General features: G+C 47.2%; 1 protein-coding gene across 2 annotated transcripts in view; it reads left to right on the forward strand.

The window, feature by feature from the left end:
* Nucleotides 1-15,531, forward strand: part of OSBPL11 (oxysterol binding protein like 11) — a 389,464-nt gene that overhangs the window by 327,549 nt on the left and 46,384 nt on the right. For both annotated transcript variants that reach the window (XM_086957431.1, XM_086957432.1), the window contains exon 10: nucleotides 7,933-8,119. In XM_086957431.1, the coding sequence (XP_086813557.1) occupies nucleotides 7,933-8,119 (187 nt within the window). The remainder of the gene's footprint in view (nucleotides 1-7,932; nucleotides 8,120-15,531) is intronic.

Raw genomic sequence — 15,531 nt, forward strand, 5'->3', positions numbered from 1 at the left:
GTCATACTGTACTGAGTAAGCTTTCCCACAAGGGAGCCATGGGGCAAACAGTTATCAAATTGAAAGTGTATACTCAATTACAGTTGGTAAAGCAAACTATTTCTCATAAGAGAGCTTAACAATCATTCTCACAGTTCAAATTGTTTAAACTCCTGGTTTGTCAGAGGAAAGAACCAATACCAAACCCCTTCCCCACTAAGGTAATCTGTGAGATTCCATGTCCCCAAAAACCTATCTTTAGGCTTACATCAGAGTAACAATAATCCACCCTCAAATACCTATTGACTTTAACTTATGCTTTTCACTATCCATATGCCAGGCCTACTGCCTTTATTGTAACTTTTCATAATACATAATCAGGCCTAATGCCTTTATTATTATAACCACAACCAATTTAGGCTGACTGTGCTGAGCATGAGCTTTTCCACAAGGCGACCATCAGGCATACAGTCATAAAAGTATGAATGTATTTATTTATATTTAGTTTTACAGATTTTTATATGGTGAACTCGGCCCAAGGGCTTTGGAGTGCTTTTACGTAAGCACCAGTTGCATTAAATGTTCTGTCAGATTAATTTCTTAAGGCACAGGGAGATTAAGTGATTTGCCAGAATCACAGAATATTGGGCTGATGCCAGGACTTGAATCTGATTCCTTAGTTTCAAAATCAGCAGCTCTGGCTCTAATGCCCCATCCTCTCCCATGTATACAAAACTACATTTGGCAAAGCAAAATACTCTCTCTCCTCAGAGGGCCTAGCAAGGATTCTGACAGTGCAAATCTTCTCTACCCACGATTTCTCAGCACCAAAACCAGTCCCTACTACAATAATCTGTGAGATTCTATGTAACATCTGTAGGCAATACATTATAGCAATAACAATCTGCCCATAATTGCCTATTGACTTTAACGTATGCTTTTCACAGTAAACATGTCAGGCCTTCTCATTTATTGTAACTTTTCATTATATTTTCATTTGTCTTTGAGAAAAAGAACGGCCCGGTCATTTTGGGATATGATTCAATAAAAATCTCTGTAGACTTCTCCTATGAAACAAACAGCAAAAGAAAGTTTCCTAGCACAACGGCCCATGATGCGACAGTGGGCCTTCAACAATAGACTACTAGATCCAGTGATCATGAAAGTGCCAGTAGTTGGTATGACCTTTGAATATGCCGTGCTTGAAGACCTTAAATCCTTCTTGGTTGAGTTTGACAATAAAGCTATGTAAACCCCTGTTTTCCCTACCACAATCATCTGGTCTGTTTGCATTATTGACCACACTGATATGCATCAGACAAAGCACTCGAGACAAAAGAAAAACTCTGATAGGGCAAGAGTAAATCATATCATCAAGGCACTCTAGAAAGACAGAGACAAACTCATGCCGCTACTGCAGGGTAGTCATTATACAATGTTATCCCAGAAATGCCATTTCTAAGGCTTAGCATTAATACCTGTTCACCGCAGTGTACTTTGTCCCCAGTCTCTCCTTCGGTTTAATGCGTCTGAGACCAGAGATTGAGGCCACAAGCTCTTGATTTTGGAGATCTAATCCACCAGTAGAATCTGGCTGAGATAAGTACACCCACTTAGATGCACATCAGAGCTTTATGGAAGCTATGTTTTGGCCCTGTGGTGCCTAGTTTTGTGGCGTATTGTTTACGTAGGACGTCAAATTAACCTGAACTTGACAACTTGTGTCGTCTAGTTAAAAAAATATCATGCCACTCCTGGGTAGACTGCCTAGCCTCCCAGCACAGCAATGTATCCCTTACAATGTAACATGATCCTCCAACACCATGTTCATATTCCTCCTTGCCGCTCCTCCCTCTCTTGTCCCCAAATGGCTCTGGGTCCCGTAGTTGTACTTGCACCCTCTCCCGCACCACAACAAATCTCCCTAGATAAATATCTTGATCCAGGGCTATGGCGGGCGTTAATCGTCATAAAGGCATAGGTGATAAATCTCCTAGCAAACAGTAGATTCCTCGTTGCACAGGATTGAAGGGAGGTAGGATCCTTCAAGCATGGTTACCCCCACGTTTTGCCTGGCGTCAGTGTGTTTTTGACTAGTCTGACTGGGATCCTGCTAATCAGGACCTCAGTCCCTGTGCTTCATCATTAAATTGGACATGGTGAGTACTTAGGTACACCCCAAATTGGCTACTGGTGTACCCTCATAAGTCCTTAGTATATGGTAATAAGGTACCGAGGGCATAGGTACACCAAGAGTCCCCCATGGGCTTAAGCATGTATTATGCCACCCATGGGTGACCACTCAAATTGTGACTACCGGTCTGCCATTGCAGCCTTTCTAAGCTAGTGCTAGCACCACTTACGACCGATATAAGTTTACTTATATCTGACGTCACTGCACTTAAAACCAATCAGTCACCCCTAAGGCAGGCCTTTTAATCCTTAAGGCAGGGTGCTCAGTTATAAGTGTGAGGGTGCCCCTGCAAGGTTGTAAGTGCATCCGCCATTACGATACACAGAGGGGAATGTGTCATTACGCAATGTCTAACTCTAAACTGGCTGTAACAAACCCTGTCATGTTTTTATCAAGCATGTTGGAATCATACCCCAAACTCCGTATACGGTGTTTGGGTATGATTCCATGCACTGTAAATCTCCTCTGGGAGGCCCTTAGAGTTCCCGGTAACAGTCTTCTAGACTCGAAAAGCAAACTGTCTGCTGGTGACCAGAGACCTGATTCTGCCCTACTGCTGCTGAGCCAAGCTCGAGCAGGGGAAGGCAGTACAATAGATTTCCTGTCACAGGGAGGTGTGACCACCTCCCAGACAGGATTTAGTGTATTGGGACAGGATGGGGGCACTTGCTAGCACCACTAGACTGTTTTGAAGTGCACATTTGGTGCCCTCCCTGCATACTCCAGTTGGAACCAGTTCAGGGAGTTGTTGGCTCTCGCTCTGGCACGAAACTTGACAAAGGACATGAGGTTATCCTCCCCACTGTCCAGCCCCTCCTGTGGGAGGGACCCCTGAATCGTCCCAACGCTTTCCTTAGAGGGTTACCTGTGGGTGGTTCCTTCGATTCGTCGTGGGACAAGATTCAGATCTGAAACCACTTCATCTTCAACTGTCTAGTCACTTTGGACTTTGTTGGACTAAGCTTTGGGAACTGAGACTGCAACTGGGAAGACTCCTGCTGCTCTTGCTGTCCTGCCTGTCTTTTGCAACTTCTGTGCCTGTGCTCCATACAGGTTCTTCACAAGGCCTGTGGAATTCCAAGACACCTGAATGAATCTCCCTTGAAGTGAAGGAGTCACTTCCCTGCATCTGTAGGCACCTCAACAAAGCTGACCGGTCTACTGTTCCTGAGCTCCTCTGGACTCTGAAAGGTTCAGTAACACAGGCGCTGGTTCTACAGCTCCCTCGAGGCCTGCACTGATTTTTCACTGCAGGTTTGAAGCCAGTATCCTGCGTCTGAACCGCTGGAGCAGTACCCCAATGCTTGTTGGTGCTCCGACGAACTCCGCCCCCCTGGTTCTTGACATCCGACATGGGACAGTTCGTGTACGACTCCTGATCTTCCACAGCATCGCCTGGTCCGGACAGCTGCAGCTCGAAGGGCACCGGCAACTCTCCTGTATCTCTGACATCGGTGGACATTCATCTCCCGTGCCTCCTAGTCACTCCTGCGTGGCATTGACTCTGTACCCTCTGCTTGCAGGTACCTCTCATCTTGAATCCACCTTTGGGTTCCACCAGACTTTCATCTTCTTCGCCAGTGGCATCTTCACTGAAGTCCTCCATTGTTGTCTACGGCGGTTTCCAACTTCACTTTGCACCTGGCTTCCCTGGTGTAGGTATCCTGGTTCCGGAGGTATCCACGGGTGGGGTGACTTCCAATCGTCCTTCTTCACGGGGCTTCTTCATGGTCCTCTGGGAAGGGTCCTTCTTCAAAACTGCAACCGCTACTTACCCATTGACTTGTATTGTGTTCCCACTCTGCACACAGCCTCACTGGGGTTCCTGGGTCCTTACCTTGGGTGGTTCCTTGGGTCCTCGGCTCTTCTATGTCTTCCGGGTCCAGTCTCGAATTAGGTTGTGGTTCGTATTCCACTTTCTTAGTTAATGGTTTGTCTTTCCCTGGAGACCACTGTGACTTTTTGCTACTTATGTGTTCTATTATTAAAGTATTGTGTGTATTGTGATTATATCTCCGAGTAGGAGATATTGAAATGTGTTAGTGAGTGTTTATAATAAATGCTAATTTTTATAACTACACTGTGTATTTCTTTTTCACTTAACCTACACTATATGATTAGTGCTGGTAAAACCAGCTGCTTTACACTCCTTCTAATTGGGTGGAAGCAGTCATAAATAGTAGCTACATCAACAACTCACAGTTATCCACCTTTTATTCCAACAACAGCACCGAAAAAGGAAGAGTAGTCATCTTACTTCGAAACACTCTACTCCACAAATTTATTACACTCTAAGCGGGACCCTGAAGGTCAGCCAATATGTGCCATCATGGCCAAATCAAAAAATTACTTTGCAGCTAGGCCCAATCTCCATGTACAGATCCAAGGCAGAAGATAAAAATAACAGCTGCGCCCCAATAAAGTTATGTGCTCCGAATGCTCCCTTTCCAGATGCAGGAATCATGGCTTACCCAACTCTACTCTAATAATCATTCTTACATCCCGGGCAGAAGGAATCCCATACTGGAACCTCAGAAGTTGATAGTAGGCAACCTATATATAAAGACTGTCCTCTAAATTTATACATGTAGATGATTTGGCCTGGGACAGCAATCGCTCAGTCCTTTGGTCACTGGGTGCTGCATTGAAGGTGGCACATGAAAGGTTGAAGATATACCCACTGGTGCATTGTTCTGCACCTATCTTGCATTGTACAGAAATATAAGTCGACGGGAGGCTTCTCAATTGAATTATGTAATTTAAGAGTTGAATACTAACTGCTATGTTATCCTATTTGCAAAGCGCAATGGTTACTGCAACAGAGTGTCCCCGTGCTAAAATTCCACACTACACCGGAAGAACAGAGTCCGCTCCTAATAAACTAGAGATATTAAAATTGTCTGAAAAACTAAGTTTTTAACTTTTTCTGAAAGATAGTTTTGAACCGTTCTTGTCTTAGCACAGCATGAAGAGAGCGCCACGGTTTTATGTCTTGATAGCTGAAGGAGCGACCTCTCATGCGTGCTCTGGTTATTCTGGGAACTGTAACCAGGGCGAATCGGGGTTTAGGTAACCGGGGACCCTTGATTTCATAATCCTGTGGCTAAAGCAAAGAGATTTAAAGAGATTCTTTTCCTCCTCAGGAGCCAATGAAGATATCTCAGGGCAGAGCCTAGCGACAATAAGCAGCATTCTAGCCTCAGCATTCTGAATACGTTGAAGAGCTCTCATGCGGCCTTAGGAATATTACATTAAGTAGACCAGCTTGGATACTAATAAAGCTTGTTCCACTGTCTTTTTTTGGCCACGTCCAGAAGTAATCCCATCATTTTTGAAGCATCTTTAAGTTGCCAAGACAACTGCAAAAAAACTGTGAAGCAGTTAGTTGTTCAATGACAGCTCGTTCAAATCCTTTCCAGATCTCTGATCAGAGTTTGTTCTGCAAAGCTCCTCTTAATGGTATTCTCGTCAGCTTTCTCATTGCCGGAGGTGTCCCTTTTGTTCACAATCGGGTACAGTGTCCAGCATACATGTAGTGTATACGTCTTCTGAGAATGCCATCCGCCTCTTCTGGCAAACACTATTAGGCAAGGATTGTTCTCCGGAAGATTGGCCCTCCCTTCTTTTGGACAATGACAAAGTTGTGAGAGAATTAAAATGTCTATACTACAAAATATTGCACTACTGCCACTGGATCCTGTTGTAATTGGGAAGAGTATCACTGTTGGCCCATTCTGACTGCTGTAGGTGTGAGCGAAGAGACTGTAACCTATTATATATGTTCCAGGAATGCCCGAAATTGCAACCGTGCTCTTCGGTGATATGGGATAGACTGCCACAAATTAGTGGTGTCAGACTCTTGCCCTTGGCACACCTGTCGATACTGCAGCGTTCCAATGATGTGGAGGAGTTGTCATTCTCAAAACATTGTTTGGTAGCCCTTTTACTTGCAGCAGCAAAAATATGTATCCTAAGGCCTTGGAATCAAGTGTCTTCACCCACACTAGACGAGTGGCTGTTAAAACTTCACCCTTTGAGATACATCCTACATGACAAGAGAAAGCAGTCATCCTACACCATCTCACAGTCCACACTGTTGACACTGCAATGCCCAATGTCTAGATCTTACTTATGGGGATACGCCTGCTCGTCCTTTCACGGGTCACATTCCTCTTATTCCTCCCAAGCTCAGTGGACCATTCTCACGAAAGGAGCGTGCGGACTGCTGCCTACTACATCCAACTCTCCATGACTTGTGTTTAACATATTATGCACTCTAGTATTCAGGACCACACATGCCATCGTCAGACACTGTGTCCATTACAGAAGTATGGGAACCCCAAGGGAAGCCCTGCCAGTGTGGGCATGTGTTTGCAAAGTGTCTGAAGGTCTGAAAACATATTTTACACAGACATACATACCGTGAACACTCAAAAACCCCTCAACCTTAGGAGTTGGACAGTGATATCCCCATAACTGAAGAAGTTGTAATGTTCTTCTCTCAACGCACTGGTATGAATACCTCGACTGGATATTAATATTTAACCTCCCACCACTCATCTACATCCACTGACCTACAGAAAAAAGGGACCCAGAGTCTTACCGCATGACTATTAATAGCATCTGCCAAAAAATCTGAGGATCATGCACACGAGTGGGGCCCAGGTGAGAGTCCGTCTTTATAAAATACTCCTGTCTGAAGCATTTAAGCGACGTTAATTGGGCAGCACCAGTAGTAACTTAATTACCCTGTAACAAAAAAGCGCATTGAGGGCTTTTAGCTCATGCTGACAACTAAGTGGTTTCTCGGAACCCCTGATGGTCTCTCTAATGGACTTTCACCAGTAGCTGATCGGATTGGAACGGGCAGTCCACTCTTGGTCTTTAGGGATTTTATGCTCTATTTCATTTTAATTTCTTTGTCTATCTAGTTATCCGCTGTCCAACAACCATTGTAAATTCTTTGGACTTAGTTTTTAGCTCACCTTCATTTTGTGACCTGGGACTACATGTATTACATTTACGTAAGCATGACTATGGATCTGTTGTTTAAATACAGTGTGCCTGTTCTGACTTTGAAAATGTAAAACCTCAAAAATAAAAGTTGGAAAAACAGAAAACGTCAAGATGTGTGTCCGCATTATATCCACAGTGAAAGGTAGGTGTTGCAAATTATATCAGAAGTACACAGCATTGTACCACTTTGTATCTTAAGTACAGTGTATGAGTTGCACATTTTTTAGACTCTGGTGTGTCAGAGTTGCAAATTATGTCTTATCTGTTGTGTGAAATGTTGAGGATGTGTTTTGCACATTGTAAACGTTGTGTGGCGTGGGTTCCGCAACTTGAAGGAGTGTGGTTGCACATCTAATATGCAGGGGGCATTTATTTGGCATTATAAGGCCTGCCACTGTGAAGCGCATGCTGCTTCTCACTAATGTATAGAGCAGTAACCCACTGTGATAGGTGATCATGCCATACACCTACTGTGTTCATTGTTGATTTAACATAATGTAAGCATGCTCGAGCTCTTGATTCTTGCACTAATTAAATCTGATGTTCTGTCTTCTGTTTTATACCCCTAGCTTCTTAATCCAGGGACTCGTGTGTCCTATTTAGCAGCGTAATTTGATAATTAATAAATAGTGAAATGCATCATAGCAGGAAAGCTATTGGGTTTGGATTGCCGCCGATATTTCTAGTCCCTCGTTGTCTTTTTCCCCCCTTTTAATTGGCCCTGCTATTCTTTCCTCCCCCAGGGCTCTTGTGCCTGCTGGAACACGGAGAAGAGTACACCTTTTCTCTTCCCTGCGCGTACGCCCGCTCAATCTTGACTGTTCCGTGGGTGGAGTTGGGAGGAAAAGTCAACGTGAATTGTGCGAAGACTGGTTATTCTGCAGCCATTACGTTTCACACCAAGCCTTTCTATGGAGGCAAGCTCCACAGGTAAGAGCCACCATGATCATTTTCTGGCGGAGTTTATGAATCAAGGAGTCCTGTATTAGGTAAAAACTATTTCGTAGATCAGATTGTATAACTTGCTATTAAATTCAGTTTGTGACGAATACTAACTCAACAAGTGTATGAAATGCTTGTATGCAGGATCGCCATCTTTGAACGTTTTACATTGTGGAGCTTTCTTTGGAAACTAGATGTTTATTTAAGATAATAATTATTTCATGAAAACAACTAATTTGAGTACTTCCGTCAGTTGTTGAAGACGGAAGTGGGGACACGTGACAGCACAATTTGTAGATCGGTTTATTAGGTGTGTAGCAGTCCATTATGTTACTTGTTTCCTCCTCTGGTCTCTATGTGGGCAGTAACTGGTGGTTTTGGTGAATCCAGGAGGATTTTGAGTCCGAGAAGGTGATACTTGAATATCCTTTAGAGGTGAGGGATAGAGGCAAAGGTTTTCTACTCATTTGATACACTGAACCTAAGTAGCAGGAAGGCTAACCCACCTCATATGGAAAGCTACATAGAATTATCCCCTTAGCTAGTGAGGCTTTTCCAGTGGCGGCTGGCATCTGCGGGTAGGAGTGGGCACGCACACACTTATATATATTTTTTTTTAATTTACCTGAACCGATCTCTGCTCCCGACCACTTCTGAACTGTGCCTCTTCTGAAACCGGATGCTGCAGTGCAGCCACCGATCCTGGCGCTACTTTCGTGCTGAGAGAGCAGCGCCCTGATTGGACGGAGCAGCCTCACTGGGCGCTCCCCAGCCCCCTGGAGGCCTGCACTTACTCTAACACAGCTGTCTTAAGACAGCTGCCTAAGAGGTTACAAACTGCGCATGTCTGATTGGCCATTGCAAGACAGCTGGCCAAAGGGACATTCACACTTTGTAAAGTGCACAAACAGCCCCCCATCCTCCCTGCTGCCGTCATTCAGCAGCGGCCCCACCTCCGTCCTGATGCTCGGTGCAGGACAGAAGGATGAAAAATAAAATAGTAATATATTACAATTTTACTTTTTATCTTTAGGGCTAACTTAAGTGGGGCTCCACTCCCAACGGAGGAGCCGCCCGTAGGCTTTTCCCACACCAGTGTTGAACATTCTTTTGTCTTTGAGTCTGTCGCGCTCAAGCCTTCATAAGTTTTTTCACAATAGTTAGCCAGGCGGAATTTGCATCCATTTTAACCATGTAGGGAATTCTAAAGGTACCCACTGCTTGTGGAGTCGCTTGGAGTTGTCAGTGCAAATAGCTAAAATATGTCGCAACTTTTACATTTTTGGCGAAAAAGTGCCCTGCAATGAAATGAATGTTTTTTTTTTCTAAAAAAATCATTGAAAAAGGTTGGCTGAGCTAAGATTACCTACCATCTTCCAAGCTTCCAGGAACAAGCAGAGTTCTAAAGAAAAAAACTTTTTTTAACCACAGTTTTTTACAAGTGATAGTAGACTTTTCCTATCTTTTGTGGTTTATACATCCTTGCTGTTTGTGGTGGAAAGATGTGTGAAACTAATTGGTGAAGCTGGAAACATACATTCCTGAAATGTAAACCAAATTCTAAATTCAGCAAGACCTCATTTGTGTAAATCGCTTATTCTTGTCCCAGAAAAGCTAATGGTTGAAATATAAATGTAAGGAAACTAAGTAGCAACCATTCAGCAGCTTATATGGCAAAATGTAATACATGAAAAATGGTTATGAAGGCAACCTGTGTATTATTTAAACGTGCCAAGATTCTGAGTTTAGGAACAGTGGCCATTTGTAGAGCTCTGAATGTGGGGCTACTCATACAGTCATGTCATTCTGACGGCATTTCGCAAATGTGTTCTTTCTTACATACTGGCTTATATTCAGAAGCCACAAATGTAGAGAAATTCGTAATACCAAATGTTCTATTATTCTGTAATCCCAGAGTACTATTGACAAAAACTCCTATCGCCCACATCAGGAAATACGCCAAAATGCAATATGGGCACATCAAAATCTTTGCCCTTCAAATTAACCCAGTTTTGGCGATGTTGGTAGCTTTAGTATTTGGGCCAGGGTTTGTGTGCCACCCAAGAAAAACTACTAAACCTAGACATTTCTCAACATTAGACCAGCGTGTTATGATTTGCAACGATCCCTCAATGTTTTGTCATAAAGAATGCCCTGGAAAATGCAAACTTAGATTAAAATCATACATTTTCCTTACAATTCTTTGAGAGAAAATTCTGTAATCAAAGTGGATCCACAAAATTCTTACCACTTCTATTTAAAAAAGAGCACCCCCACCCGTACAATAATGAACTGTTGGAATGTGGGAGCCTTGGACTAGTGTTTTTGTTGTTGTTATTTAAAATATAAACTAAATTTTATTGTTTTGGAACAAATGGCACGATATTACACCGCATATACGTAATGATTGTAAAACTCATACAAGAACATCACACAGACTTTGATTTTAATGATTTTTTTATGCCTGATTAAGCTTGAGACATTGCAGAACTGTAAGGTGTGGAATCCTGGCAAGAGTTTTTCACCTTGGTTGGGAGGAGAGGTGAAAGCAGAGAAGACATAAGATTTGTAAAATTTGCTAAAACATTCAGTAGAACATGTAGAGGAAATATCTCTAGGTCCTGTAGTGTCGGCCCAGTGTAGATACTTGCATCCTTAGCGCAAACTCGACCCGAAGGTAGTGCAGCTTTCTACCTGAGCACTAGTTACATTACACAAGGACACATACATTTTTAGGTCTGGCCTGAGCCAGCACGCGTGCCCTGCTGTACGAGACATTTAGTAAGGGCTTTAAACTTTGGAACACACACACGCTTTTGTTTTCTTCACCCGCTATTGGCCTTTGTATGCGTCTTTCTAAGAAAGACAGCACGCAAATGGCCAAAGGCGGGTGCATGTCCCACCTTCTCTCTAGCCTGGCCTAGGGTCCGCTGGAGCGCGACTGCTTTCCTCCCTCGTCATGGCTCATTAAGCACAGCGTGCACTTTCAGCTCCAAACGCGGTCGCTTTTACTTTAGCGTACTGCGCTTATTTTATTTATTTATTTACTAGAGTGCCGTAATGCCTTTCTGCACCAAACACGCCTCCCAGACATCAACCAGAGCGATGCTGTTTCTTGTTTCTAATATTCAACCTCTTTCTGCTCTCCCATATGCCCCCTTTGAGATCCTCCTCTCCTCAGGCATTTTGCCAGCAACTCCTACCCAATAGTCGTCAACCACATACAACACCACTTCCACCGCCACTACATCCACCAGCACCACCACGTCCACCACATCCACCAGCACCACCACGTCCACCAAGTCCACCATCACCACGTCCACCACAATCACCACTTGCACCACAACCACGTCCTCCACCACAACGTCCACCATCACCACCTCCACTACCACCACCACGTCCACCACCACCAGGTCCACCACCACGTCAACCACGTCCACCACCACATCAACCACAACCACCACGTCCTCCACCACAATCACATCCACCACTTGCACCACAACCACGTCCCCCACCACCACGTCCCCCACCACCACGTCCCCCACCACCACGTCCCCCACTACCACCACGTCCCCCACTACCACCACGTCCCCCACTACCACCACGTCCCCCACCACGTCCCCCACCACCACCATGTCCCCCACCACCACCACGTCCCCCACCACCACCACGTCCCCCACCACCACCACGTCCCCCACCACCACCACCCCCACCACCACCACCCCCACCACCACCACCACGTCCTCCACCACCACGTCCTCCACCACCACCACGTCCACCACCACAACCACATAGACCACGTCCTTCAGCACGTCCTCCACCACCACGGCTTCCACCACGTCCACCACCACAACCACATCCGCCACGTCTACCACCACCACCTCTTCGATCACCACCACGTCTACCACCACAACCACATAGACCACGTCCACCACCACAACCACATAGACTACGTCCACCACCACAAAAAGAAAGTCCTTCACCACGTCCTCCACCACGCTCACCACCACATCCACCACCACCACATCCACCAGTACGTACACCACCAGCACGTACACCACCACCACGTACACCACCTCCACGTACACCACCACCACCTCGTACATGACCACCCTGCGTCTGCCACCACCATCACCACGTCTACCGCCACCACCACGTCCACCACCATGTTCACCACCACCACCACCACCATGTTCACCACCACCACCACCATGTTCACCACCACATCCACCATGTTCACCATCACATCCACCACCACGTCCACCACAACCACATAGACCACGTCCACCACAACCACATAGGCCACGTCCACCACCAGCACATCTTCCACCACATCCACCACCACGTCCACATCCACCACGTCCACCACAACCACATCCACACGTCCAACACCACCACGTCCACCACCTCCACCACGTCCACCACCTCCACCACCTCCACCACGTCCACCACCTCCACCATGTCCACCACCACTACGTCCACCACCACTACGTCCACCACCACCATGTCCACCACCACATCCACCATCACCACATCCACCATCACCACGTCCACCATCACCACGTCCACCATCACCACGTCCACCACCACCACGTTCCCCACCACCACGTTCCCCACCACGTCCACCACCACGTCCTCCTCCACCACACCCACTACGTCCACCGCCACGTCGTCCACATCCACCACCACCATGTCCACCTCCAGGTCCACCACCACGTCCACAACCACTATGTCCACCACCACGGCTTCCACCACGTCCACCAACACAACCACATCCACCACGTCCACCACCGCCTCCTCCACCATCACCACCTACTCCACCACCCCACCTCCACCACCACCACGTCCACCACCACCACGTCCGCCACCACATCCACTACCATGTCCACCACCATGTCCACCACCACCACGTCCACCACCATGTCCACCACCACCATGTCCACCACCACCACCACCATGTCCACCACCACCACCATGTCCACCACCACCATGTCCACCACCACCATGTCCACCACATCCACCATGTCCACTACATCCTCCACCACCATGTCCACCACATCCTCCACCACCATGTCCACCACATCCTCCACCACCATGTCCACCACTAGCACATCCACCACCACATCCACCACCACCACGTCCTCTACCACCAAGTACACCAAAACCACGTACACCACCACCACGTCCACCACCACCACCCCACATCCACCACCACCATGTCCACCACCATGTCCACCACCATGTCCACCACCACCATGTCCACTACATCCACCACCACATCCACCACCACCACGTCCTCTACCACCAAGTCCACTACCACCACATCCACCACCACGTCCACCACCATGTCACCACCACAACCATGTCCACCACGTCCAACACCACCACGTCCACCACATCCACCACATCCACAACCATGTCCACCAACACCATGTCCACCACCATGTCATCTACCACCACATCCACCACGTCCACCACCACGTTCATCACCACCTCCTCCACCACCACTACTTCCATCACTACCACCTCCTCCACCACGTTCACCACCTCCACCATGCCCACCACGTCCACCACCACTACTTTCACCACCTCCTCCTCCACCACATTCACCGCCTCCACCATGTCCACCACCACCACTATGTCCACCACCACGTCCACCACCACCACCATGTCCACCACCATGTCCACCACCACCATGTCCACCACCACCACTATGTCCACCACCAGGTCCACCACCACCACCACCATGTCCACCACCACGTCCACCACCACCATGTCCACTACATCCACCACCACCACGTCCATCACAATGTCCACCACTACCACATCCACCACAATGTCCACCACATCCACCACCACCACGTCCACCACCACCACCACGTCCACCACCACCACCACGTCCACCACCACCACCACGTCCACCACCACCACCACCTCGTCCACCACCACCATGTCCACTACATCCACCACCACCACGTCCATCACAATGTCCACCACTACCACATCCACCACCACCACGTCCACCACTACCACATCCACCACCACCACCATGTCCACCACCACCACGTCCGCTACCACCACATCCACCACCACGTCCACCACCATGTCACCACCACAACCATGTCCACCACGACCACCACCACCACGTTCACCACCACCAGTCCAATACCACCACGTCCAACACCACCATTTCCACGTCGTCCACCACCACGTCGTCCACCACCACGTCGTCCACCACCACATCCATCGCCACGTCCACCACATCCACCACCATGTCCACCACATCCAACACCACCACGTCCACCACATCCAACACCACCACGTCCACCACATCCACAACCATGTCCACCACCACGTCGTTCACCACCACATCCACCACGTTCATCACCACCTCCACCACCATCTCCTCCTCCACCATGTTCACCACCTCCACCATGTCCACCACCATGCCCACCACCACCATGCCCACCACCACCATATCCACTACCATGTCCACCACCACCACCACCACCATGTCCACCATCGCCACCACGTTCACCACCACCACATCGACCATCACCACATCGACCATCACCACGTCCACCGCCACCACCACGTCCACCCCCACCACCCCCACATCCCCCACCCCCACATCCCCCCCACCATCACGTTCCCCTCCCCCCACCACCAGTAGGCAGTTCTGTCTCATTTCTTGTACAATCCGGAAACAAGTTGGAATAGTAACACTCTGAAATTGAGGGCATATTATAAGTGTCAATTTTCCCAAAATACCGTAATAAAGCTTCATAGACAAGACTGTGCAAAGAAAGAAAAGAGCAAGAAAGATTCACATCAGTGGAACAGTCACGCAAGGTTTGGCTTTTTTTGTATTTGTATTGTGCACACTACAGAACAATTGCTTGTAGGCACTGAGCAATTAATAGTTACATGTTGTTACTGTTGGACATAACTGTTTTACTTACAGAGTGTGGCCTGACCCGGACTGTACAGTGCCATACTGGGCGGTCATTAAATTTCCTGTTATCGAGCCGTTTTTAGATATAATCCAAAAAAGGTATGCTTAGAATTTCTGCTATGAGATCTCCCATTTGAACTCCACACAATGGGATGAATCTAGAACTGCAACTCGTCTCTCAACTTTGTAGTTCTTCATAACTTTAACCCCTTCCCTGCTGGCCCGTTTCCGCCGCTGTGCGGTAAACAAACGAACAGGGGCGGGCCATGACGAACCCCAGCCGTCATCAGCACACGAGCACCGTAGTGCATGACGGCTGGGGTTCGTCATCAGCATGGAAGGAGTTAAGTAGTCTATTTTCACACATTTAATTACCTTATCTTGCTGTTTCTAGTAACGGCTTGGCCGGGTTATTTTAAGTTTTCGATGGTTTCACACCTAACTA

The sequence above is a fragment of the Lissotriton vulgaris genome, chromosome 2_1 (genome assembly GCF_964263255.1).
Source record: "Lissotriton vulgaris chromosome 2_1, aLisVul1.2, whole genome shotgun sequence".
Classification (NCBI taxonomy): Eukaryota; Metazoa; Chordata; class Amphibia; order Caudata; family Salamandridae; genus Lissotriton; species Lissotriton vulgaris.